This window comes from Motacilla alba, chromosome 24 (assembly GCF_015832195.1).
Source record: "Motacilla alba alba isolate MOTALB_02 chromosome 24, Motacilla_alba_V1.0_pri, whole genome shotgun sequence".
NCBI lineage: Eukaryota > Metazoa > Chordata > Aves > Passeriformes > Motacillidae > Motacilla > Motacilla alba.
The window spans coordinates 2,427,247-2,454,496 of record NC_052039.1 but is presented as its reverse complement, the minus strand read 5'-3'; the positions used below and the strand labels follow the sequence as shown (position 1 = coordinate 2,454,496).

Here is a 27,250-nt window from a genome sequence, read left to right as displayed (position 1 = left end):
GATATAGGATTTGATGGAGTGGGATCCCTCTGTGGAGGGTTTGAGGCACATGGGATATAGGATATGATGGAGTGTGATCCCTCTGTGGAGGGTTTGAGGCACATGGGATATAGGATATGATGGAGTGTGATCCCTCTGTGGAGGGTTTGAGGCACATGGGATATAGGATATGATGGAGTGGGATCCCTCTGTGGAGGGTTTGAGGCACATGGGATACAGGATTTGATGGAGTGGGATCCCTGTGTGGAGGGTTTAAGGGACATTGGATGTAGGATATGATGAAGTAGGATCCCCACATGGAGGGTTTGAGGCACATGGGATATAGGATTTGATGGAGTGGGATCTCTGTGTGGAGGGTTTGAGGCACATGGGATATAAGATAAAAAGAAGTGTGATCCCCACATGGAGGGTTTGAGGGACACGGGATATGGGATTTGATGAAGTGTGATCCCTGTGGACCAAGGATCCCGAGCCATGGGGCAGCTGGCAAGCTTTGGTGCAGTGATTATCCATGTTCAAATCTCGGGACAGCAGGAATCCTCAGGGTGGGGCACATAAACCTGAACAGCACAAGGACAACTCAGCCTTCCCCTTTCCCAGCCCTCCAACAGAGGATTGATCCCAAACATTTGATTATGACCCAGCATCCCTCTGCTTCCTACAGCGTGCAGGCTGCAAAGAGCCCATTTAAAAGTCTAAAAATAGCATCTTTTAAAAAAAACAAACATGAAAACTCAGATTCAAGCAGAAAGATTTTGATTCATAAATAAGGTTTTGACTAAAGGCAGTTTTCTTTGGTGCCCTGTCTTCCTGCAGGACTCACACACAGCTAAAGGCACTCTCAAAACTGACAAATTTGGGGTGACTTTCACAGTCTCACAAAATGCTTCACTAGAAATGAGCAATTCCACTTCAGGATCCCCATCCCAGCAGCCACATCCCACCCAACACCCGCTGCTGCTTTTGGTTCATTGTTTTAGCCCCACTTTTGGTTCATTTTTTGCACTAACACCGGCCCAAGAGCCACAGCCACGCACGGGGAAGCAGCAGAAAGCCCCTGGCAAGTTTTGGGGGTTGCAGCACCAAACACAAACATCTTTAAGAACAAACAAATCTTCCAGCAACGCTTTCCCAAAACTCTCCCAACACCTGGAGGCAACCAGGACTCAGGTGGCAATGGGGACCCCTCTCAAGTCCCTGCTCCCCAAAAGTGGTTTTAAATGAGATTTTTAAAGTGTCTCTTACACTTTTGCAGCGATGTCTCGTTCCTGCTGCCATCCCCTGCTGTCTTCTTCGTGGAGCAGCTCCACAAGCAACTCCGGGGAGCCTCTTGTGGAGAGGATGTGGGGGTGCCCACACCTCCCCAGCCACACAGGAGAAACCCAGGTGTCTTCTGGAACATCCACAGAACATTCAAATCCAAATTCCTTCGGGAACAACCCCAAAACTGTGCCCAGGAGCTCCCACATCCACAGAGCCCCAACACAAAGACAATATTCCCCAACCCCACCACAGCTGAGCAGCATCACCCCATTAATTACCACCCTCAATCCAATTTCACCGATCACCCCATTAATTACCGACGGTACGTAACGATCCTCGCTCCAATGTCACCAATCACACCTCTCCTTCTTACTGCTCCTTCATGAGGTGACAAGGCTCAGGTGTTTTCCAAGGGCTCAAAGTTGCACATTTGCATCAGCAACACAACCTCTTCTTAACTTTCAATGGTCAAAACATTAATTTTCTCCTTGTTTTAATACCTGTATAATAAATTCAATTTTATTTCATATTCATACAATTAACAGAAGTATTTATTTAAAAAAATTATGAATATAAAGTTTGGCTTTCATACTTTTCCTCATGATGATGATGCTAATAATAATAACTTCTAATTATCTAATATGTATATTAAATAATATATATAATTTATATATTTTATTGATAAAATATATACTTTATATACTTTTAATTACATAGTGTATAATATATAATTTGATATTTTTATTATAAAAGTGTATATATAAGTATATAATATATATTTACATGATAAATTTATATTTTAATTATTTTTAAAATTATCTAATATATATCACGCATAATTATATTATATATATTATATATAATTATATAATATATATTAGATTTTTAAATTATCTAATATGTATGATATAACATGTATTTTACATATATTTAATGATATGATATACATAATTTTATTTTATATATTCTATATATTTTAATTATATAATATATGAGATTATCAGATCTCATTATTATTATTATTATTATTATTATTATTATTATTATTATTATTATTATTATTATTATTATTATTATTATTATTATTATTATTATTATTATTTCGTTTTACAGCTTTACATGGGACACTCCGGTGAGACCTCCGGCCCGCTGGGGGACGCTGTGGGGAGGCCGCACCGGAAGCGGAAGCGGCGGGCGGAAGCGGCGGGCGGTGCCGGCGGCGGGCCCGGGCGGTGAGTCGGGCTCGGGGCTCCCGGTGTGCCGCGTTTGGCCCCGCGCTCCCGGCACCTGCGGGCTGGGTGCCGGTGCTTGGGAAGGGGTCTGGGCCGTGGGGCTTGAAGTGCGCGGTGAAGGGTCCGTTCAGTGGCGTCGCTGTGGATAGCCGATCACGGGTCCCGGTTTGCTGAGAGCCCCAGTGCTCTCTGAGGGACCGGGCTCGGCGCGATCTCTGCCTCTCCCCGGTGCCCGGTAAGGGGCTCGGCTGTGCCCGGCCCCAGCGCTCGGCGAGGGCCCAGTCTGGGGGGCTCTGCTCGGTCTCAGTGCCTGATGAGGAGCCCGCTGTGGGGGCCCGGGACGCAGTCAGGGCTCCCGGTCTGCTGGGCTGTGCGAGCCCCGCTGTCCGCCGAGGGTCCCGCTCTGGGCCTTGTGACCCAGCGGGGAGGGCTCCGCTCCTGCCGGGCTCTGAGCGCCCGTGCCCGCCGAGGTTTGGAGGTGGCTGAGGCCCCGATCCCCGCTCGAGCAGCCCGGGCTGGGCCCTGAGGCGCCCGGTGAGCTTCGCGCTGCGCAGCCCTGCCCGCCCCGCCATGCCGGCCCAGGGCCCCTCCGGCTGCCGGCGGCCGCTGCTGGCCCTGCTGGTGGCGCTGGGCTGGCTGCTGGCCCTGCAGCTGCTGCTGGACCTGCGGGCGCTGGGGCTGCTGTGCGGGGCGCTGGCCGTGCTGGGCGGCTGGCTGGGCCCCCCGGCGCTGCTTCCCCGCGGCCGCCGCCTGCGGCTGGAGCGCTTCGTCAGCTCCCTGCGCGCCCCGGCCGGCAGCCCTGCGGACGAGGGCCGGCTGGAGAAGGAGATCGCCAGCACCGTGCGCAAGGTGGTGCGGGATTTCGTGGCCTCGTGGTACCGCACGGTGAGCAGAGAGCCGGCCTTCGAGGCCGAGGTGGAGAGGGCCATGCTGGGGCTGGCCGCGGAGCTGCGGCGGCGGATGAGGCGGGTGGACCGGCGAGCCCTGGCCCGCCGCCTGCTCCTGCTCTGCGGGCAGCACCTCCAGAGCTTCCTGCGGGCTCGGGATGCCCTGGGGGCCGACCCCCATGGCGGCCGGACGCTGTGGAGGGAGTACAGCCGGCTGGCGGGGCCGCACCCCGCTCTGCTGAGCCCCGCGGCCGAGGTGGGCTGTGCCCGCGCCGCCGTGGACGCGCTGCTGCGGGCGCTGGTGCCGTGGCCGCACCTGGAGACACGGACGGGACGTTTTGTGGTGGTGGAGCTGGTGGCCTGCAACGTGCTGCTGCCGGCCATCAGGAAGATGTCTGATCCCGACTGGATCAACCTGCTGCTCATTGGGGCGTTCTCCAAGAAGCCCCGGGGTGGGAAGCCCCACCCTGCACCCCCAGTGCTGGATTCCTTGCCTTTCCCGGCACAGACGGACGCAGCTCCCGCCGGGCTCCCCCCATCCCCGAGGGCTGCAGAGGGGCTCAGGAGAGAGGCAGGGGCTGCTGGAGAGGAGGGAGAGGAGGCGAGCAGGTCATGCCATGCAGAAGAACCCTTCCTGTGCCCCCAAGCCCTTGGATCCCTCTTCCCCTGTGAGGGTTTGGAGCTGGAATCCCCCGCGCCTGACATGGGGCAGGACGTGGAGCTGCTGGCTCCTTCCCCTGCTCGAGAGCTCCTTGATGAGCCCCCCCAGGACCCTTCTGTGCTGGAGGGAGCACCTGCCTCAGAGGACGGTGCAGGGGACCTGGACCACGGCCCTGACCCCAGCTCGGATGCTGGCCTGCTTCCCACCTCTGCTTTGAGCTCCTGCCCTGACATCCAGATCGAGCCAGCAGCTGAGAAGGAGCAGGAAAGCCCAGCTGTCCCCAGGAGGTTCTCCTCACAAAGACCCTCCAGCCTGGGGAGAGATCTGGGGGCAGCAGAGGGCCCAGCACAGTTTCCCCCAGAGCCTGGACAGAGCCTGCCCCTGCTGTCATCCTCCCCAACAGCTTCCATGAGCACCTTCAGCTTCGAGCCCCTGAGCAGCCCCGAGGGGCCGGTGGTCATCCAGAACCTGCGGATCACCGGGACCATCACTGCCCGGGAGCACAGCGGGACCGGCTTCCACCCCTACACCCTGTACACCGTCAAGGTGAGGGCTGCCCGGGCACCCACCCCTTCCCCACACCCCTGCCACCGCCTGGGCTGCTGTTTGCAGCTGAGCACTTGCTCTGTGTGGGTCTCCACAATAAATTTTGTCTGGTGGTGGGGAAATACCGAGCACCGTGGCTGTTTGGGATTCCTGTGGGGCTGGTTGAATCTTTTCCTGCTTTTGTTCCATCACGATCGGTTCCTTCCTCTTCAGGGAAGGGTTGACTGAGGAATTGCTGGGTGGGGCCTGCGGACTGAGGGGGGAGCAGGGCTGTTTTAGGATGTGTCAGGATGATGCCTTTGCCTTCCTCCTCAGTATGAGACAGCCCTGGAGGGCGAGGCGGCGGGCAGCCTGCAGCAGGTGGCTTACCACACCGTGAACCGCCGCTACCGCGAGTTCCTCAACCTCCAGACCCGGCTGGAGGAGAAGCCGGAGCTCCGCAAGTTCCTGAAAAGTCAGTGCCTGCAGTAGCCCTCCGAGAAAATCCTGCTCCCTCTTGTCCCGTTCCCTGTTCCTCTGCTCCCAGGGCTTCCTGCCCTGCTTGCGCAGCTCTGGATGCTGGGCTGTGTCTCTCCTGCCCACATCCTCCAGTGCTCTGTGCAGAGCTGGCTGGAGGAGTGATTTATCCTTTCTGGAAGCAAATTCCAGCGTTTCAAACCATTCCTCTTCCCATTCCACAACAGCTGGTTTTGTAGTTTTGCACCATAACAGTGGATGAAAACAGTGGTGTCTGTGTATTGCCTTGGGCTGATGCCAGGCAGTGTGTGGGGATAGCCTCAATCATTAGAGCATTAAGGTTTTAATAAAGACTAAAATCTGTATTTAGATTTTAGGATTTTTAATTTTTAATCTTGAAAAATTTTAGATATTAATTTTTTTAATTAAGGTTACTGTGATTTTGCAGTTCTCTCAGGCTTGCCTGTGGCCTTGTTTCCTTTGTAGACATTAAAGGACCAAAGAAACTGTTCCCTGATCTGCCATTTGGAAACATGGACAGCGATAAAGTGGAAGCCAGGAAAAGTCTGCTGGAATCTTTCCTGAAGGTGAGATGTTTGTGTGGCCCTGTGAGCTAAAAGCAGAGCTCAGGACAGCTTTGTGCAGACAGTGGAGCACACCGTGTCTCTTCCACGTTACATGATCGGGCTGGGAGCTTGACTCTGAAATGATCTGAATCTCCATTTGCCCTTGCAGCAATTGTGTGCAGTCCCTGAGATTGCCAACAGTGAGGAGGTGCAGGAATTCCTGGCCCTCAACACCGACGCCAGGATCGCCTTTGTCAAGAAGCCCTTCGTTGTCTCCAGGATAGACAAGGTGGGGAAGTGGGGAGCTGCTTACCTGAGCCCTTTCCAGCTGCTCCCAGGGATTCTCCCTAGGCTTCAGTGTCTCCTAGGAGCCAAAACCCTTTCTTTGGAGCTGGGCTCAGCTTGCCCAGAAACCCATAAAGGGTCAGAGTTTGTGTTAAAGAACCTATTTAATGGAAAATCCAGTGCCACTCTTAAAACTCCTGATGTATGTGCGTAGCAAGGATCAATGCAGTAATTAAAGGCAGTGCTGGCTTTGCAGATCGTTGTCAATGCCATCGTGGACACCTTGAAGACAGCGTTCCCCAGGTCAGAGCCCCAGAGCCCCACGGAGGATCTGAGCGAGTCAGAAGTGGATGGGAAATCCCAGACAGATGGGAAGAAAAGCAAGTAAGGACTCCCTCAGCTCTGCAGAGCCAGAGATTAATGCACAAACTGAGCCCGTGGTGGGGAAGAACTGACTTGGGGCTTTACATGTTGGGTAGTAAATCCTGCGTTGGGTAGTAAATTCTGTCATACTCTAGCTGAATTACTTCCTCCTTCCCTTGCTGAACACAACTGGTTGTGCTCCAGTTTATCTAAAAAGGGTTTCCCAGGAATGCTCAGGTTCCCACAGAAGGTAGGTTTCTTCCTAAAGGAGCTCTGAGGTGCTGCCGTTTGCCAGCAGAGACACCAATGGTCCTGAGGAATTGCTTTTTTACCTTTAATATATGAAGGGAGTGGTTGCAAAATACAGCTGTAAATTATCTACCTGAAAGTTCCCTCCTGCCTCTCCCTTGTGTTCTAACAGTGGCCTTGCCCAGAAAACATTTCAATAGCTATTTATGAGTAATACCTAAGATTGTTTCATGTATGTTCCTCACCAAATGTTGGTGCTGCTGACAGTGCCCAGTGTCATTGTGATTGTCTCATCAGTGGTTCTTCCCTCACCAAGGAAGGGAAGATTTCTGCACAAGTATGGCTTTTTCTTTCCAAAAAGTGATGTTTTGCTGGAAAAAGCTGCTTTGGACAGAAAGGCAAACTCAAAATGTACAAGTTTGGAACCATTTTGGCTGAAAAGGACATTCCTTAATGATAAACAGGCTATTTTACAATTTGTACCAAAATCCCAATGTCCTTTCCTATCCTTCTTTTTCTCAGTGTTTATAATTGGATTTCACAATCCTGCTGAGTGTATTTCATGTCAGAGGCTTTTCTGAACACTTCCCTTTGTGTGCTGCAGTGCTCACACCTTGCTGGCATCTGCCTACTCTCCCTGTCAGCTTCTGTGTAACAGCTCCTTGTGGAATGCTGGAAAACCTTGCCTCAGCTCAGGTGTACACGAGGAAAAGTGCTTTACAGCTTTTGCTGTGTGGTGTCAATGCCATCTCTTAGTTATCCTGGAGGCAGATGCTTTTTTTGAACCATTTCAGGTCTAATCAGATTTCTTAGCTTGCATGTGGACAGCAGTAACGGGTCATGGGGCTTGGCTGAGGCTGGAAAATTCATGACTCACAGCTTGCAGAGAAAACTGACTGTGCCATGGCTCTGCTTTCCAGGTCCAGGCTGAGGTTCTCATCCAGTAAAATCACTCCAGTGCTGAGTGTGAGTGAAGCTCACGACAGGATCGTGTACTCCATCAGGGAGGGCAGTGCTGTAAGTTCAGATCCTCTTGTAATCCTTTCACAACCCCAATCGCTGCCCTGTTTGGGAATAATCACCATCCACCAGGGCTGTGGCTGCTGCAGCCTTGTTGCCACATGCCAGCTCTGGGCAGAAGGACAAGAAGCAGCCCTCCTGTGCTGTTGGCTACACCTGGGTGCAAACCAGGAGGTGGGAGGTTGCCTGGGCACTGCAGACCCCAGGCTCTGTGGCACTAACACACTTTTATAGGTCTCTGGCACCCTGTCGCTGGCTGCTATGGAATCCTTCATCCAGAAGCAGGACAAGCTGCTGGAAGCAGTCCCCAGCAAAGCTCCTGGAGGCCAGGGAGGCAGAGAAGCCAAGGAGATCTCTGTGCAGGAAGAAATGGATGGGCTGAGCACAGCAGAGCAGGGAGCACATCCAGACACTGACTCTGGTGAGCTCAGCCCCTCTCTCAGTGCTTGAGTTTCTCCCCCTCGGTACCACAGCAGCTCCAACATCTGCAGGTTCAGCTTGAAAAGTCTTCAGGACCTGCTCTCCTGCCTGTTGCATCTTGATTGAAGGGAAGGGAAAGCAAATGAGGTTTTCCAGTGCTGTTTGGTGATTGCTCTGGGCATTGTTGCTGGTGGGAGCAAATTGGGGTTTGGCTCAGTTGTGTCACTGCAGATCTTCACCTCGGCGTGCTCAGCACAGTCACTGCACAAAGAGGTTTCTTAAGGACACGCTGCTTAAACTGGCAATGTTCTAAAATCAAGCTCTTACAAACTAAAAATGGGCCCAATTACAGTTTCCTGGTAGTTTCCAGTTAGCTTTGGTATGTCCATGCACTACAAAAGGACCTTTTGAGATTAAGTTTCGATAAATTTGATGGGAGTAGCACAAATGTAATCTCAGTTCAAGGAATGATGTTCCCTTTCTGCTTCTAGAACCCTCCTCTGAAGCACAGGGCTGGCCCAGAACAGTTACATTATCCTGAGCACATGCAAAAATATGTTCCCCAGTCTTTTTTCTTGGAATAGCTGAGCTGTATCAGTTGGAACTTCCCAAAAAACTTCTCTCCAGTGGTTCAAGTTTGGCAAGCTCTGACTGAAAGCACGTGTTTGTGACAGGATAGGCCTGGTGTTCTGAAACCCAGCCTGTGCTACCAGCTTTGCCTGTACTCTTGGAACACGTGCCCCTGGTTCTGGGGAAGCAGGACTGGAGTTGGAGGCCAGGGTTCTGCACAGAGCAGGCCAAGTTAGCTGAACTCTGAGGGAAGTGGAATGTCAGTGATCTCAAATGCTTGCAGGTCTGGGATGCTTCAGGCTGGGCTGGCAGGGTGAGGAAAACAAACGTCTGGATAAAAAGGCAAACCCATGTCCCTATCTGCTCATGGAGGGACTTCTGGGAAGTGGTTGGCCAGCAGCTCTGTGAGGAAGAGGATTTGGATGCTGTGGGAATAAACAGCTTGCTGAGGATGCTCCGTGTGTGAGGTTCTGGGGAAGCTCCAGCCTGCTCCAGACTGCGCTGGGAAGTCTCAGGGGGCGAAGCAAGGGGCAGTAACTTATGCATGGCCCAGAGCAAGAGGTGCCAAGTGCCCTGTCTTCCCCAAGTGAAATCCTGGAATTAATTAGCCCAGCTTTCAGGAAGAGGAAGAACAGAGAAGTAGAGGTGTGGGGTTCAGACTCCTTCTTCCCTTTATTTCCAGTAGTAAATTGTGAATGTAAATTGTCTCTGTAGACAGAGAGGTTGGAAGATGAGGCATGAGGGGAGCCAAAATAGGAAAAGCTGCTGCACAGGATCTCACCTGGACACCAGAGCCAAGGCAGCAGCCTCAGGTCCGGTGGTGGCCTGGGAGTGGTTGTCTGAGGCAGTTTTGTGGCACATCAATGAGCTTGTTTAGCACAACACCTCAGGGCCAAACAGCATGAAAGTAATTCCTTAGCAAGTAGAAACTGTTTTTGCTGAAGGCTCTGACATCCTCCTGAGGATCAGAGGGATGTTTGGTGTCCCAGGTCTGTGACAACAGAGATATTTGGGTAGGTGTGTGGGCTTGTGTTTTAACTGGTAAATCTGGTTTATCCAGATGTGTTTCATCCCACTCCCTGCCAAGGCTGGGATCTGCCACACGATGGCAGCCCACAGCCACCAACAGAGCCTCGTGCCTGGAAAACTGCTGGAAGAAGGGAAAGGCATAGGAAAGACCAGGATGATGGTCCTCAGCGGTGCACCTCCTCCTGGCTACAGTCACCACCTGCTTTGTCACCTGCTTGGACTGGATTTGATAATCCTGCTGTTTAATTGAGAAGGAACTGAGCCTTTGGTGCAGCCCTTGGTGGGAGACTGGGGCTGCCTGGATGAGGTGGACATCAGAGTGGTGAGGGCAGGGTCCCAGGCTGGCTGGGCTGCAGCAGGTCATCTGTGTGTGCACACAGGGCTAGGCTGGGGAGAAAAGAATGAGTTTGGGATGATGCTTTTCACCAGATTTGCCCTGAGGTGGTTTCTTCATCTGCCCTCCTCTTCCTCCTGGCAGACTCCGAGACAGCTTTGGCTGACCTGGCCCTGGATGTGCTTCGTCTGGTGCTGGTGGATCACTGGGGCTGGCTGTGCACAGAAAACATCCAGAAAGTCTTCAACCTGCTCTTTGGGACCCTTGTTCAAAGGTAAGGCCAGAGTGACCAGCCTGGCTGCTCTGTGAGAGGCATTCCCTTTGGAGTCACAGTTGGAAGTGGAGCTCGTGCCTGGATGCAGATAAATGCTGTGTGTGCACCAACCAGCAAAGCTCTGTAAAGCAGGTGCTCCATGAATATCTGGAGTAAACACCTCCAAGGATCTGCACCAGGAGCTGTTTTCTCTGTGAGCAGTAATGTGCAGCTCTAATGTCCCTTGAAATTAGGGAAGGGGAAGATCCAGCCCTGGGAGTGGGAATCTTGGTTGATGCAAGGGCAGCAGTGCCCAGCTCTGGGGCTCTCTAGGGAGGATTGGCCTCCTGGTCTGGGCTGCCCAGGGCTTCAGCTTGTTCCTTCTGCAAAAGTAGAATAAACAGGCCAGGGAACAGCGACTTGTCAGTGACAGCTCGGAGTGTGGTCTCTGCTCTCTCTGCTGCACCCCTCTGCTCTGCCTGTGCCTGGGGCAGGGACCCGCACATGGAGTAGGGACAGGCTTCCTTTCCAGCTGGGCTGGACTTGCCAAGCTTGCCTGGGGCCAAGGCCTCTGGGTGGTAAGGCTCAAGGCCAAGACACACAAACAGAGAATTCCTGTTTTTTGGTGTAGGTTGGTGACTATCACTAGCTGAGGATGTGGTTTTTTAGAGCACAAGGAAAGCCTTCCCTGAAGGGCTCGGAAGAGTCTTGGAGCAGTGCTTTCCTACTCCTGCGCCCTTTCTTCTCCTGCAGGCATCCAGAGCCAGCATCAGAATGTGCAGGGCAGCTCATTATAACAGAGCTGGTAACCTGAGCTGCCCTCAGCAGAGATTGCCAAAGCGCTTTGAGGTCAGGGTCTGCTGTCCTTCAGTCCTGGTCTGTTCCTTCAGTGGCAGGAGGTGGGGGCTGCTGCCATTCTCCAGAATGGGCTCTGGCCTCTTGGGAGCAAGCTGCAACCCAATCTGTGTGTGTAAGCACAGAGGTATGAGAGCTTCAACAGGCACATCATCACCTCCTAATAAGCTGTGTCCTGGTCACCCAGGGAGCCTGCAGCACCCACACGTGGCATTGGCATTTTCCACTAGAGAAGATGGGATACACACAGCACATCCTGGCTCTGGAAGGTGGAGCAGCTCCCTCAGTTGTGCTGGTGGAGAGAGTGAGGAGGAATGTGTTTGTAGCTGCTCCTCTTGAACAGGTCAGAGTGAACCCACATGTGCTGCAGGCAGAGCTCTGCCTGGGGGTGATACAGGGAAGCCCTGGGACTTCTTGGTGTCCCCATCAGTTCAGGGTGTAACTTCAACCTCTTGAACAAGCCCTGTGTCCGTGCTGAAATCCACATATTGAGGCTGGCTCTGCTCTTGTTCCCGGACAATCAGGAATCCCAGGGGAAAGAGCTACAGAGTGGGGACTGACCTGTCACCAGGAGGATGGTGTTGCACCTGGATTGCTGCAGGGAACATTTTCCTCTCATTTCTGCTGCCTGTAGTTATCTCCACAGTGGAGGAGATCTGGGAATGGGGAGCCTTCCTGCAGTTTGCCATTCACCCTGTCCCTGAGACTTGTACTCATTCCTGGCCCAGGTGGTCACTGCTGTCCTGAGCAGTCCAGAAGGTCTCCAGCCCAGACCTGTCTGTCCAGGGACACATCCAGTGTGGATTGGTGACATTTTTCTTCCATTTAAGTATTTACAACTTGATCACTGCTTGGTCAGACCTGGCACTGCCATTCTGGCTGGCCCTGTGTCTGGGGACCCTTTACAGGTGGGGAAAGTACCAGAAACTCTTCTGGGAGCATCTGCTATTCAAGGGGTTGATGCTCCTGCCTCTGAGAACAGGCAGACATGGGACAGCAGATGGATTTGCATTGTCTTCAACCATTGCTGGTCACAAAGTATGAGTGGGCATCATCCCTTCAGGAGATTAGGCCCTGCCCTGTTCCTGCCAGTGGCTGGGTTAGGTGGTAGGGGATGGAAAGGAGGTGTCCAGGCAGTGTTTGGAGGGGCTGCTGCTGGATACTCCTCTGCCAGCTTGTATTTGGAGGGTGGGTGCTGCTCCTGCTGCTCTCTTGCAGCTGCCAGATGAGGATTCTGCTCTGGCATGAGACACTCAATGCAGAGTGATAGAAATGTCCACAAACCAGCAAAACTCACACCAAGAATGAGATCCAGCTTCTCCCAAGAGCCAGGCCCCCTCTTCTTGGAGGACTTTGTGCCTTGGGCTGGCAGTGCCACCAGATGATTGCTGTGACCACACTGTTACTGGTGGTGGGGCCTCCCGACCTGCTCCGTCCCCTGTTCTGTGCAAGGAGCATCCCAGCACGCTGCTCCTTCCCCCTTTTCCTGAGCTGGGCTGGCTGGAGCCGGGCACCATCCGTCTCCCTGCCTGTCAGTGCGGTGGCAGTGGGAGAGGAAGGCTCCATGACCGAAAAAGGGATTGTTGAGTAAAGGGCGGCCGTGTGCGAGCCCGGGTCCGCGCTGCGCCCATCCCATTATGTAACAGGGAGTGATCCTTTTTTGGAGCTGAAAGGAGAGGCGGATGGAGGGGAGGCGGAGTGGGAATGACCCTGGGGCCGAGGATTGCTTCCAGCAATGCGTGCTGGGGCCGTGCCTGTAAACAAACCCTCTGCCCCGCTCCGCCTGTGTCCGGCTCTGCTTCCCTCCTCGGGCTGCAGAGATCATCTCCTGTTCCCCTGGGAGCCTGCCGCAGGAACCTGCCGGCAGAGGGGAGGAGGTGGGGCTATTCTGGGCTCCGGTGTTCCGTGCGAGAGCTGAGGAGCATTTGGAGAATCTGGGTGCTTTTTAGAGCCTTGTGAGTCAATGAGGTGTTAAAAATACACAGCAAGCACGCCAACGCGTGCTGTGACCCCACGCCCTGCCCTCAGTTGTCCCCTCAGTAGCCACAGGTCTGGGGTCTGCCAGTGCCCTGCTGGGGCCAGGGTGACAGCCACCACCTCTGCTTTCCAGAGGGGAGCTCCAGCAGAGTGCCAGCACCCCAAGGATGGACCTGGGAGTATTCAAGGGGCCAGATCCTGGTCTGTAAGCTTTTCCTAGTTCCTTCCCATGCAGCACAACAGAGAGCCATGGCCACAAAGCCCTGAGTGGGGGGAAGGTGTCTCAGCACACCCCAGCTGTCTGTGCCCTGGAACCTGAGCAGGGCTGGCCACAGAGTCTGTGCCAGGCTCGGAAGTGCCTGTCCCTGAAAGGAGCATGTGGAACTACTCAGGCAGCTTTGCTGGTGTCATGTTCCACTGAGCATGAGTTAAAATAAATGCAAATCATCCCTGCCTTACCCACGAGCTCAGCGCTGCTTGGCTTTGGGTCATTCCTGTGCTCCTCCAGGCTTTGTCCATGTCCCCTCATCCCTTGGCCAAACTGGAAGATTGGAGGAGGTGATATTCCAGTCTGTGTGAGCTGTAGGTGGAGAGCCAGGGATGCTTTGAGACTGGTTGCAGGTGGCCATCATGCCTTTGAGAACTGGTTCTTGCAAGTTCGTGCTGTCACCTTGGTGTTGGGCTCTTCTGCTGTCAGGCTGAGTGTCACAGGCACTTGTAACTCAAGGAGGTCTGGAGCTCCAGAGAGCTGCTGCCTGGGTGCTTTGTTCTGATTTTCCCTTTGGTTTTCTTTGATCTCTGTGCCAACTTAACTGGCACAAAGACCCTTGGCAGCCACCTTGATCCTCCTGACTGGAAAGTCAAGAGAGTGATGCCTGACCCTCTTCAGTGTCCTTGAGTAAACCTGGAGCAGCCAAGCAGCCCTGTGCTGGCAGTGCTGGGAGCACAGTGCCCACGGGCAGGGAGTTCTGCCAGCCATGGAGGGGCCATGTCTGACAGCTGAGACTGTGCTCCCACTTCCCTTTGGCTTCCTGGCTGGCAGGTACCACTCCAGCCTCAGGCAGTGCCTCTGAGTTTTGCTGGCAGAAAGGCAGTATCAATGCAGCTGGGACATCTGAAGCCACTCATTCTCCTGGTTTGTTACCTGGGGAGTGGATTTGGGCATGTTTGATGAGGATCTTTGCAGCTGCACACAGATGGGCTGTGCTGGCAGGCCCAGGTATGTAGCAGCAAAGTCCCTGTCCCTAAAAACAAGCCTAAAAGCGGCACCAGAGTTGGGAATTAGGGGAACCAACCTCATGGCATCTTACTCCTCGTTTCTGGATTTGGCTGTTTGTGTTGTAGCCGTGAGGAGCAGCAGGAACTGCAGCCTGTGGTATGTCAGTAAAAGTGATTTCAGGACTCTGTGTGTCTTGGTGTGTATATGTAAAGTAAATAAAATCAGCTTGGAAATGGGCCTCGATTCAGTTGTCTCCAAGCACCTGGAAATTTTGGATCTGGCTTTGAATCTCTGTCCCAAACAAAATTTTTTTCCCTCTTCTAGAAGCAGCATTCTTCCAAAAACAGCGACTAGAATGAAGCCAGCACTCCAAGCTTTGATAATAATTGCAACATTATTCCAACTCTGATTCTGTTTCAATGGTTACACATGCCAGCTTTCTTCCTGGATTTAAAAAAGCTCAACAACTTCCTATTTCAAATAGAACAAAGAAGAAAAGGATTGAGTGGAAGTAATGTCTCCCTGTTGGTTTTAGTTTTCCCTGGTTTTAGAAGGGTTAATAGTGGATTTATATATTTTGATTCTGAAGTGGGCTAATGAAGCAATTGTTCCAAGCAGGGCCTGGCTGAGACAGCCTGGCCTCCCCCTGGGGCACCACTGAGAGCTTAATTGGCTCAATAAATACTTGAAGAAGATGTTATCAAAAGCCAGGATGCTTTGTGAAAAACCAAGGGGGTTTGGGGACGATTACTTTAATCACAAACCTTTCTCCCCCTTCCCTGAGCCCCAGGGCATCTCAGGAAGATCCAGGTTGGGAAAAGCAATGGTAGCACAACCCTGCAGGGTGAAGCCATTGGAGCCCTGTGAGTTTCCATCATTTCTTCTTGCAGCAGGTGTGTTTTGAGGGAGCAACACATAAAATGGCACAGAAATCCCAGCACCAAGGGGCTATTTCCTCCCTGCAGGGATGAATGATTGCCTACAGAAGAGAATGATTTCTTTTTCTTCCTCTGTGCCCCACAGTAACATGTCCTGCACACCTCCATGTCCCTGGGTTTCTGCCTGGGTGAAGCAGGTAGGAAAATCCCTCTGCCCAGGATGTCTCCACCTAGGTCCAGGATGGGTTGTTTGCAACTCTAAACCTGCACAGGGCAGCAGGAGAGGAACATTTCAAGGATAATTTACTTTATGCAGGAGTTTAAAAGGCCTCAGGATGCTCCATGTCCTTTCATTTATGGAGCTTTTTTTCCTTTTCTTTCCTGTTTCCTTCCTCAGCACAAGGTTTACCCATGGCCTGGACAAGTGTGAGGTTGCTTTGAAGGGGCTGAGCTGAGCGTGCTGAACATGTTTCTGCTGTGTGGAGAAGGTGGATTTAGGCTCAGGTAGCAGGTGCTGAAAGCTGAGCCTCAGGGCAAAACTCTCCATTTGTGTTTTTCAGTTCTTGCTGTGCCCACTGCAGCTGTTGCTTCATTTTTACAAGGTTTCCTCAGAAAGGTTTTGCAGCCAGAGCACTGAAATGTTCCTCCTCTTGAGCCCTTGAGTTAAGGATAATCTTGTGCATTATCTGAGGAGGAATGTGGGGAACAAGAGCTGGTAAGGCAGGGATGGTCTGGTGATTTAAGCACCAGACTTTCTTAATTTCAGAGTCATGCTCGAGTGCCTTGTGTTTTCCAGATGTTGCTTTTTTTCTTCAATCCTTTTCACTGCCTTGGTCCCAGAGGCTTTTTTTGAGCTTCTGGATATCCACACTGTGTTCCTTAGGGCAGGGGGCCATGTTCTGTGGGGGGCAGCAGTCACTGTTGAGCTGGACATGCTGGTTCATGTATATTTGTAGAGATGTTTGTATTTATACAGCTAGAGCAGAGAGGCTTTCTCCTCTTTGTCATCTTCTAGCCTGGCCTTCAGTTCGTGATTATCTAAATCCTTAAAACCCCTGGTTTGAGGAAATCACAATTGCTATTGCTTCAGGTTTCAATTACAGTCAGCATATTTACCTTGACTGTTCCTTAGCTGAAGTCATCTCAGTTTTGATCCTCACCTTGATGGACAAAACGAGCAGAGCTTTCCCCACTCCTGGCAGGTGGGTGTAAATCTGAAGAGTATTTCCTCTCTTTGTTCATTCTTAGCACATCTTTGATGTCCAGACTGAGCAAATCCAACCTGTCCAGGCTTTACTTGCTGAGCTGAGCTCTCTGGATAGTCCAGCTAAGTGAGAGGATCCAGCCAGGTAAAACCAAGCCCATTTACCTGTTCCTGACTCTCAGCCTGCCTTTCCTCCCTCCTAGCAGCCCTTGTTGTTTCTGGGAGCCCAAGGAAGGCCAAGGTTTGCACCCCCCAGGCCTTGTTTTTCACTCCCAGGGCTGTCCTATCCTAATGGACCCTTTCAGGTGACCTTGGAGTTCCAGCCTAAACCGTGGCATTAATTTGGCTCTTTTTTAGCAGGCATTTCATTCCTCCACCAGCAGCTATTTCAAACAGAGGTGCCTTACAGCATGGGCAAGTTATGCCCCTGCAGATTATCTTCCAGGCCTCAGTAGCCTTTGCAGTCTGGCTCTTTGCACTGGGCACTATCAAAGCATTCTGAGCCCAGGAGATCACTTTATCTATTTCTGAAGTGTAAGGAGATGGTTCTGTGATGGGTTTATTTTTTCTTTCTTATTAAAGCTATTTCTTCGTGAAATAGCAGAATGAAAATAGTAACTCATCAACCATCCAAAAATAAATTTTAAAAAAAGAGAGGTTTATTTATGTTTCTTGGTGGATTTATTTCTACCTGGGAGCAGTGTGTGAGTGCTTTCAATGTGGCAGATGGATCTCAGATTCTTAGGCCTTTAATAGCACAAAAAATCATCTGTGACCTGCTGGTGAAGGTCAGCTTTGAACCAGCAGATATTTGGAGTTCCTGAGGTGTTAATCCCAATCCTGGTGCAACAAGTCTGCCTGATGGAAAGGTCAGTGTGCCATTTTCTGGGGTTTACTCAGGTAGGAATTTTCAATAAAGTTGGTGTGACTCTCTCTGAGATGCAGCTACAGGTGTGGGAGTTGAGGGGGCATTCTTGGGATGTCCTGTGCAGGGCCAGCAGTTGGACTTGACTTTCCTTGTGTGTCCCTTGCAGTTCAGGATATTCTGTGAATTCCTTTGCTCCTCACAGTTTAATGCTGCTGGTGCAGCTCTGTGTGTGTTGGAATGGAATGTGATTCCCCAAAATGGGTGGTGATGGTTGCCTGTGGTTGAGAGGAGGGAAGAAAACTCTTCATGACAGGTCACTGTGTTGAGATTTTCTTCTGAAGCCTCAGCTGTTCTCCCAGAGTGGATTCAGAGCCACATGGACCAGCCTTGACAGTTCTTCTCTGTTAGAATCTGAAATGTCAAGAACTCTCAGAACTTTGGGCCTGTGAGCCAAAGCTTAGAATTAAACACAAGGTTTGATGTGAGACCTTGGAAAAGGCTTCCAAACTTATGTGACAGAAGTGAGAATGTGGATTTATAGTTCAAAACAAAGACACATTCAATTGAGTAGAAGAAAGTTTAGAGTTTTAGAGTTTAAGATATAAAAATAAAAGTAGTTAGAAGGGTAAACAAGGAGTTAGAATGCAGCACTGTAGGTCTGCGTGTCATAACATGGTTGGCTAAGAAAGCTTACACTGCAGCATGAGTCCATAAGATGGAATATTTAAAGATCGAGTCAAAAACACAAATATCCTTGTTAGCAGTGTTTTATGAATCAATAAATCCTTAAAAGGTCCTGTAACTAAAGGTCTTGTGACCTTCTGAACCATACAGTAAAGAGGTGAGCCAAGATCACCCTTCCTGCCTTATGTAGAAGATAAGAAACCACATCATCAAAACCAGTTCAGAAATCCTGTCTTGAACTCATTCAAAACTCCTTCAGAATCCCCATTCTCCTCTTCGCAGTGCCTTTGGAATGGCTCCACACACTGCCAGCCTGGCAGAACGGAGCCCAGAGCAGAGGTGCTTCAGTCTGTGTTCCATTTGCACCTGCCTTTGGCTTCTTCTTTCTCATCCCATTTCCTGTTCAGTTCCTTGACTTTTCCTTGTAAACTTGGTGGGTTTGGGTGCTCCTTCCCCAGCTGTCTGAGCACCATGGGGCAAAGCTGGAGCTTGCCCAGCTCTAATAGGAGCTTGTGTGGAGCTGTGCAAGACCCATGGAGACATTCCCAGATCCTGCCCTCTGCTTCCCAAAGCTGCCAGCCCAAGGAAGGAAATCCATCCGTGGTGTTTCACAACTGTGGGAATCCAGACCTGTAGGCACTCGCCTGCTCACAGTGTGTGCAGATCACATTTAGATTGTGTGATCACATTTAGAGGTGTTACTTGGGGGCCTTGTTGCCCAATTCTGGTGGTTTTAGGGACATACATGAGCTGGAAACAGGAGGTTGTTTGTGTGGGGCCTTCCAGCATTTGTCAGTTCTCAGCTTGCTCTTGAGCTGTCTGGAAACGTGTGCTGTCCTCTGTAGGTTCAACTTTCTCTCTGTTCACTATTTGCTTGATTTTTTTGCTATTTTAGGAACGTCTCTAAGAAAAAAAAAGCTTGTTCTTTGCTTTCTGCAACCTTTTAAAGGCTGGAAAGTGGCTGTTGCTGTAATGAGTTTGGAGTCAATGTTCAGTCGGATCCCCCTTGGTGCAGGGTTGACTCTGCAGCTCTGTCCCCAAGTCTCTGAACTTCTGTTGCTTGTCAGATGTTTTCTCAGCTAGGAGAGCGGGTTGTGTAAGAAAATATGTTAATGAAAAACCATGTTAATGAAAAACTGTGTTAATGAAAACTCTTGCCCCTAGAGGAGTCACAGTTTAACACTTTAATTTGCTTGGGAATAGCCAGAGGGTTTACCATGATCCAGAGTGTTGAAATCTGCTGATGGCTGGAGATTAAAACCCCTTTAATTGTATTTCCAACATGGCTTTTCCCAGGCAGGACTGGGATGTGACATTTTGTCCTTTAAGCCAGGTGGGAGGTTTGTACCTCTGCCTTACCTTGCAGCAGCATCCATACTCTGTGTCCTGGCAATGCTGAGCACGAAGGATGTGCTTCCCATTTCCAGTGCCAGTCCTGGCAGCACTGGGAACATCACCTCTGTCCCTTGCTCTGAGACATTCCAGGCTTCACCACTGCACTGAGATCCTTTTCAGGTTATTTAATGTCCTTTGCTTTCCAGCTGGCATTTCCTAGGTGTGCATCCCTCAAGAATCACTGTTTGCACCTCATTTCCTGCTGCCAAAGGGATCCTCGCAGCACAGCCCTGTCCCACATGATGCCAAGCTGCTTCCTTTGGGTGTTGCTGCTCCCCAGTGCCCAGCTGTGTGGGGAAGGACACGCTTGGCCCGAATGCCTCTCCCAGAAGAATGCAGACAGTCTGGCAGAGCGCAGGTTAAATAAAGTTTGCCTTGGCAGGGCTCTTGGATGTACTGGGAGCTGCCGGGGCGTAGTGGTGACGGAATTGCAAGCACGAACGCCAGCTGCCAAGAGGAACGGCTCTCCTGGCCCTGCTGGCTGACTCCTGTCCTCTGGGAATCTTGAAGAACTGGCAGAATCACAAGCCTTTTCCCTACCCCAGCGCCGTGCTGCCACTCCCAGCTTTGCTCCAGAGCCTCGTGCCAGTGAGGCCAACAGCACCAGCAGTGCAGCACCCTGAGCCCTGCTAAATGAGGGAGCCTTCCTGTGGGATTCATCCACGGCCTCTCCTCATTCTGAGGGCAAAGATTTTAGGCAGTGCAAGTTCTGACTGATGGTTGTGGCTCGTGCTGTGACCAGGAAGTGATTTCACACCTGGGCAAGAGGGTCCATCCTTTTGGCTGATTTAGAAACTGTGCCTGGCCAGCCCTTGGGTGGTGGGGACACATCACCCAGTGCAGCTGCCAACCCCTCTGAGCCCTTCTGTGGAGCAGGGATTTGGGGATTTGCAGGTGGTTACGGAGCAAGGGCACAGTCCTGCCCCAGCAGGAGGGACCATCAGCAGTTCTGTTGGATTTTGGATGGGAACAAAAAAATTCTTGGCTGTGAGAGTGGGGAGACCCTGGCACAGGGTATCTGGAAAAGCTGTGCCTGCCCCATCCTTGGAAGTGTCCGAGGCCAGGCTGGATGGGGCCTGGAGCAGCTTGGTCTAGTAGAAGGTGTCCCTGCCCAGGGTGGAATGAGATGAGCTTTAAGGTCCCAAAATCAAACCTTTGGGGATTCTGTTATTTCATTGCTTGCTGTCAGTGGATGGAGCAGCACTGGACAGCAGGATGAGAGGGGGGTGAAGCATCAGGATATTCATGGTTGTCATCCTTGGAGTGGGTTTTTGGTCTCCAGAAAAGACATCCTTGGCTGTCTTGGTAGCAGAGAGAGTGATGAGGGGAGCAGAGGCTGCCAGAACAGGGCTCATGTCCTTCCAGTCCTTCCTGGGGGTTGTTTGTGTTTACCTCCAGCTCTGTCTCAGATTGTGCTTGGAGATGACTCAGGAGCTTCAGTCATATTCCTGAGCTGGACTTCTTTAGTGACCAGTGATCCACTTGGGTTCCTCTGATTAGCAGGGTGATGGGGCTTTTTATGGCCTTTGCTTGTCCCATTTGTCAGTAACTCAGGGAACATATCCCACTCTTGGTGCATGGAAAACTCAGTAATAATTACTTGTGAAAATCTTAGGTGTACAGACATGAAAACCGCATGTTAACAAACCCAAAGAAGCTGATTTAACCCTCTTGGTGGGTGGAACTATCCCAGCTGGGTCCCAAGCTGGACTTTTCCTGACCTTTGTCCCTCTCCCTGTTCCTGCAGGTGGCTGGAAGTGCAGATGGTTACCCTGACCTGCACCCAGCGCTGGGTCCAGTACCTCCAGTTGCTGCAGGAATCCATCTGGCCTGGAGGAGTTTTACCAGCTGTGCCTAAACCCCCCAGGACAGAGGAGCAGAAAAAGGCAACAGCAGAGCAGGCCCTGCAGAGCCTGATGGGGATCTTGCCCAGTAAGTGTGTCCCAGAGACTCGTCAGCTGCCCTGGGATAGGAAAGCAGCTGGGGAACACTCCAGTGCACTGGGATCTCTGGAAATGTGGTTAAATGCAGAGATGGAGGCTGCTCGTGCCAAGGCACTGGGAAACCTTCAAGACCCTTGAGGTTTGATGGTTTCCTGCAAGCAAAACCCAGAGTTTTCCAGTTCTGGATAGTTTGTGTAAGGGTTTGGGAAGCAGCCCAGCTTGGAGGGAAGGGATGTGAGTCCGGGCCATTCCCCTGTGTAGCCAGGCAATGATTCAGTGCTCACAGTTCTGAGCCACCCCACCGAGGCAGGGCTCAGGACAGCTCTGCTCCCACCTGCTGCCACAGGGTCCCATGGTGAGGAAAGTCACCATGCAAAGCCTGTGGCTTTCCCACTGGACTGAAATCCCCAGCCCAGCTGCACTGGATTTCCCTCTCTTGAAGCCTGACACGGGGACCCTTGGCATTAAAGCAGCTGCTGCCTAATCCGTGTGAGTGCAGTCTGAACCTTTAACTCCTTGGTGTAAAGGGCCCTCACTGTCCTTGGGGAATGAAAAAGCACTGCTGGTATGTGCCCTTCTAGCCAGGAATACTTTCCTGGCATACCCTCCTCTGCCAGCCCCAGAGCACCATCACAGGCTTTGATTCAGCACCCAGCAGGAGAAGTGTGACCTGTGGAAATATGCACGTCCTAAAGCTTTGTCTCCACCACTTCCAGATGTGATCCAGGAAATCCTTGGGACCAGTAAGTGTCGGATGAGCTGGAACCTGGTGCTGGAGTCACTCAGCCAGCCTGTGATAAACAGGTATGGGATCGTGGTCTTTACCCTGCTGGGCTCTGAGAGCTGTGCCCAGGGTTTTGCCAGTGCTGCTTGGCACCAAACACACCCACCTCATTATTCCAGACTTGCAATATCAGGGGACATCTGCATGTCCAGGACCTAGTCTGGCTGCAGATTATTAAGCCAGTCATGTTAATTGTGTTGTTTGGCCTGCTTAGTTAGTGGATGTCAGGGAAGTAAGACAGATCTTGCTTTAGTTTGGTTCTGGAGGAGCTGCAGGTCTGTGTAGGGGGTGTTTCTGTCTAGTCCCAATGCTGTGAGTCTGGAAGACAAGGGTTTGGTGATGGACAGCAGAGAAATGAGGGTCAGACTGGACACCAGGAGATAGTTCCTCACTGAAGGAGTTGTTAAACATTGAAAAGGGCTGCCCAGGGTGGTGTTGGGGTCCCCATCTTCTGAGGTGTCCAGGGAACAACAGGATGTGGCACTCGGTGCTCTGGGCTGGTTGACAAGCTGGGGATTGGGCACAGGTTGGACTCGACGATCTCAGGGGTCTTTTCTGTCTTCAGTGACTCCGTCACCCTGTTAAACACACTTTGCTCCAGAAAATGCATTTGTGTTTTCTGTGCTGCTCAGCAACTTCACCACACACTGGTTTGGGGGAGGTGAAAAAAAGCTGAACCACCTCTGGAAAAATTTCCCTGGGGACCTGATACTGTTCCTCTCTCCCCTGGAGCATTGGAACATTCTTTCCTTGTGCTGAGCTTTCCCTCCTACACCCTGACCAGCCTAAGCTTTGTCTTTTTTCCATTCCAGGCACCTGGTGTTCTGCCTCCTGGACATTCTGCTGGAGTTCTTGGTTCTGAAGGGCTCCAGCAAGGAGCCTGAGGCTGCAGCTGCCACGCCGTGTGCCTGCAGTGGCCCAGACAAAGGTGTCCCAGCACTTTAACCAGGCCTGGTGCCCCAGCAGTGGAGGAGAGGAGCAGCCACAGGCATGGAGTGATTGGATTTTCAGCATTTACTGAACGTGGCTGGGAGCTTCCTGTAAGGAATTTCTCCAGCCAGTGCTAAATGAAGCTGCTTCCAGGCTTCTCTGTTTCAGCTGGGTAGTGGATCAAACCCAGTGTGAGGGGCTGAAGATGCTGTGCAGCATCTGTTCCATTGCTGACCTGATGGAGAGCCTGGAGTGAACCAGCCTGACCAGCTGGAGAAGGAAAAGGAACCACAGACCCTGTGGTCTTGTCCCACCCTTCTGAAAATCTCTAACATCTACAGAGAGGGCAGGAGATCTGCTTTTGTGGCTTCAGGGTCCACCTGGCACTGAGAGAGTTGGTGTGCTGGGATCCTGCTGATGAATGTTTCTGCAGGACAGGGAAGGGAGGTGCAGGGCTGTCCGTGCTGTCAGAGCAGCCAGCCCTGTGCCTGCTCTGCACCATCTGTGTCACCAGAGGAAGATGGGGAAAGGATGGAGTGTGGAGAAGTCCTGGAGTGTAGAGATGTCCTCAAGTTCAGCATCCAACTGCCCAAATGCCTGGGAGGTGAGAGCAGGGGCCAAAGGTGCTGCCCTGCCTTAGGGACAGAGATCAGCTGCTTCTCCCTGCCCCTGCTCTAGTTCTCCATCAAACAGTAGGGTGCAGGCAGGCTGGGATCCTGGCAAAGAGACTCTCCTCAGGCTAGGGAGGAGTGCTGGCTTTGCTGGACTTTAGGACTCACTTATATTGTGCTTTCTGAGTCACCTTTTAGTCCCTGGGACAGTCACCTGGAAGGCACCGGCCAAAAGAGCTGACCCATGAGGGACACAGCAGGTAAATCAGCTCCCACACAAACATGGTTGTCTCAGGAAGCTCTGGAAGAGGAATGAGGACCTTGAGCCCAGGGGCAATCCTGGATGTGTGTCATGGCCAGGCAGTGGGTTAGACCCCAGCAAAGGGCCTGGGAGCACTGCCTGAGCTCTGCTGGTCATGGCTGTGTCACTGGGCTTTGCTTTGCCGTGCCTGCTGCTGCCACAGCTCCGTGCAGGGCTCTGGAAGGCTGCTCAGTGATGGAACAGGGATTTGGAGCTGCTTCTCCAGGTTGTCCAAGACTTGAGTGGCTTTGTGAGCACTGAATGTCGCTCAGCAGTCAGGGTCCTGGGCGCACTGAAGGACTCAGAGCGTGCAGCCACAGCCCAGTTTGGTGCCCTGCTTTGCTGTGTTTTCTGGGAGAAGCACGGACTGACGGTGCTGCGCTGGGCTGGTGAAGCTGTGCTCTGCAGATCAAGGAGGCTCCACACAGGAGCCATGCAGGATCACACGTGGTGTCTGCGCTGCAGGACCAGGTGGTTTCATCTCACAGAACCATGGAATACCAGGCTGGAAGAGACTGCCTGCAGTTTCTTGGAGCTGGATGCTCCATGCATGTTTGGAGAGAGGGCAGTGTGACTCCAACATGCCCATCCTGCTCTTCCAAAGGAGCTGCTTAATTATAGATGCACAACAGTGTCAGCTGCTCTGTGCTTCTGTCGTGTGAAAATACAGGGAGGGAGCATTTTGCTGCGAGCAAACAGATTTTCAGGGAGCTCTGAGGACATCCCAAGAGCAGGCAGAATCCAGTGTCATGAAGCAAATCAGTTCTGCATCACTACTGGAGCCGTTTCTCAGCAGGGAGGCTTTGGAGATGGTAGATTGACACCTGCTTGGAGAAGAAGGGAGGTGTGTGTTAAGTGGTTTAAGAGTAGATGAGGTGGAGAATGCTTTGGGATAATCCCAAATGGCCAAGCAGCAGTTTGGGAAGCTGGACTCAGATAAATCCTTAAATATCTGCTTCGAGCAGCTGCTTCACCTTGTCTTTCACTGCCAGCCTCTTGTTTCCCTCTTTTCCTCCTGCTTCCATTTGCCAGCCCAGCTGTCAGGAGGGGGACGAGGCACCCTGAGCCAGAGGTGATGCAGCAGAGCCCTGCTGTGCCTGGTGGCTTCCCAGATGTTCCTGCTGTTCTTGTTTGCTGTTGCTTCCCAATTAACTGTTTGGCTTTGGAGCTCCAGGACTGTGGTCTGCCATTGATTAGGGAGAATATTAAGAGGCTTTGCTGAAGAGGATCATGGAGTAGAAATTATCCACTGCCAGCTCCAGGTTAGGGCAAAAGTCTAAAACAGTCCCTACACAGTGGATGTGGCACTGGAAGGATGAGCTGACACTTCTCCTTTGCCAGGAAGCCCAAATTCTCCCTGCTCTTAACCCCCATCTCTGAAATCATGCAAATGACTGAATATTCATTCCTCCAGATGGAGACAATCTGTGATTACTGCCAGCTGGGGAGCTGGTGCTTTGCTGGGCTGGTGCAGCAATGATTTGGGGTGCTCCCAGCAGCAACATCTCTCTGTTAAGATACAAAGAGCTGGGACAGAGAGACAGAAAGGAGATTTATTCATGTGCACTCTGAAGGCAGAGTGGGAGTGGGGAACAGACCTAAGGAGTTTGAATTGGAAATGTTGTTTCACTCTGCAGAACCCCATTCTTGTCTCAGACATGAGGGGTTGGAGCCCTCTCTCATGCTCTCACTGGCTGGGCTTCAAATTCCCATTCTCTCCTTGGGAGATCTTCGTGCAGCCTTCCAGCTGAGGTGAAGTGCCCAGGAGCAAGGAGCCCCTCTCTGCATCGTGTTGTTAAGGACTAAAACAAATCCAATAAAAAGCTCAGCTTTTTTCTGCTGTGAGTTCTTTGCCTCACTGTGATTTTGGGATTAAACTGAGCACAATGGTGGCAGATACAAACTTCTGCGTTCAGGTGGGCTGAAAGTTTATTTCCATTGGACTAAGACTAGAAAAAACTGCTCTAGTAAAACAAACAGTGTGTCATATTCCCAGCAAGCTCCTTTTTTTTTTCTGCAGGAATTTGTAGAAGGAATTTGCAGAAGGCTCCAGGCACCTCTCTAAAGGGGGGATGGTGAGAGCAGCCAGGTTTGACCTCAATAAAGAGTTGCAGCTTTGTGTCACGTTGGGTCAAGAGCAGTACCTGCCTCAGGTGGGTGCTCAGCTCTCCCTCTCCAGGTCCTTCAGCCTGTGTGATCTGCCTCCAGCCCACCACTTGCTGATTTTGTAGTGTTTCCCTTCCCACTGCCTTGGTTTCCCACAGCTGCCTGGAAGCTTCCTGGAAGCAGGGATTGCTCCTGTATATGATTGTGCAGCAGTGTAGAGCTCCAAGGCACCACTCTAAGCTAAATAACTGTTGAACTGTGTTTTAAGGGGAAAACAGTCCCACCATGCACTGACTCCCTGTCCCCTTTCCTCTGTCAACCCTTTGTATCAGCTGTTTGTGCTGCTCTTGGAGTCTGTGTGGAATTCTGCTGTCTGGAAAACCCATTTAATTGTTAAATGGGGAGCAAAACTCACTCCCATGTACTTGCGTGCAATAATACTTGATTTCAAACTTAATTCTCTGTCAGAGTTTAAAATGTGCCTTTAGGGGGGAGGAGGCTGGGTGTGAGTGGGAAGGGGGGAGGTGTCTCCCAGGTGTCAGAAAAAGCATGGCTAGGGGCAGTGGGGGTGGGACAGGTTTTCCCTCCTGGCTCACAGGGGGACTGCTCAGACCTGGGAAAGACCAAAGTCCTTAAATCTTGGCCAGGAATCAGAACAATTTCCCACCCCATCAGCATTGCTGCTTTCTCCCTGACACAAACTCCTCGATTCAGGCTCTCCAGGGAGCCTCAACCCAGGGATGCAATGTGGATCATTTGCCTTTCCTCTGGCAAGCAGGGAAGGGCTCCCCTAGAAGCAGGGATCTCAGACCCATCTCCACATCCCCTGGGCAGTGCTGCTTAGGAAGCTTTCCTTGCTGTCAGTGCTGGAGCAGGAAAGCTGCTAAGCTGTAAGGAAATAGGGAATGTCTGAAAACGAGGAATTCCACATGAAATTTGTAATAGTATGTCAAAGGGAAAAAAAAAAGAGAGGAAATAAGAAAAACCTGATACAATGAATGCTTGGGTCATGTATTTTTGTGGATTAGCTGTGCCACAGAGGAGCCCGTGCACCCTAAGAACCCCATTCCCTGCAAGCCAGCGAACATTTGTACAGCACATGATGTGGGACCACGGCTGAAGCCAAGTTCCCTGGGATAATATCCACCCTGGGGTAGATTGGGCCATTTCCAGTGTCAACAGCCAGAGGATTAAGCATTTATCTCTGCAGCACAGGATAATTAATACCAGATCACCCTCGGGCTGTGCTGGAGCTGAGTTTGTGCCCGAGCGTGGTTTCGCCGCGGGCAGTGGGAGGATGTTCAGGGGGCTGCAGGATGCAGGCATTGCCTCGGGCTCCTGGAATGGCACTGGGATGCCAC

The 27,250-nt window shown here is 51.5% G+C and overlaps 1 protein-coding gene across 1 annotated transcript; it reads left to right on the top strand.

The window, feature by feature from the left end:
- The first annotated feature begins 2,464 nt into the window (after positions 1 to 2,464).
- Positions 2,465 to 26,346, top strand: SNX19 (sorting nexin 19). The gene is made up of 11 exons (XM_038161515.1): positions 2,465 to 4,589; positions 4,905 to 5,043; positions 5,532 to 5,632; positions 5,781 to 5,900; positions 6,153 to 6,280; positions 7,429 to 7,525; positions 7,763 to 7,949; positions 10,026 to 10,155; positions 20,962 to 21,146; positions 21,874 to 21,961; positions 22,754 to 26,346. The coding sequence occupies exons 1-11, from the start codon at positions 3,066 to 3,068 to the stop codon at positions 22,884 to 22,886; spliced, it is 2,832 nt and encodes a 943-aa protein (XP_038017443.1). The 5' UTR covers positions 2,465 to 3,065; the 3' UTR covers positions 22,887 to 26,346.
- The last annotated feature ends 904 nt before the right edge of the window (positions 26,347 to 27,250 follow it).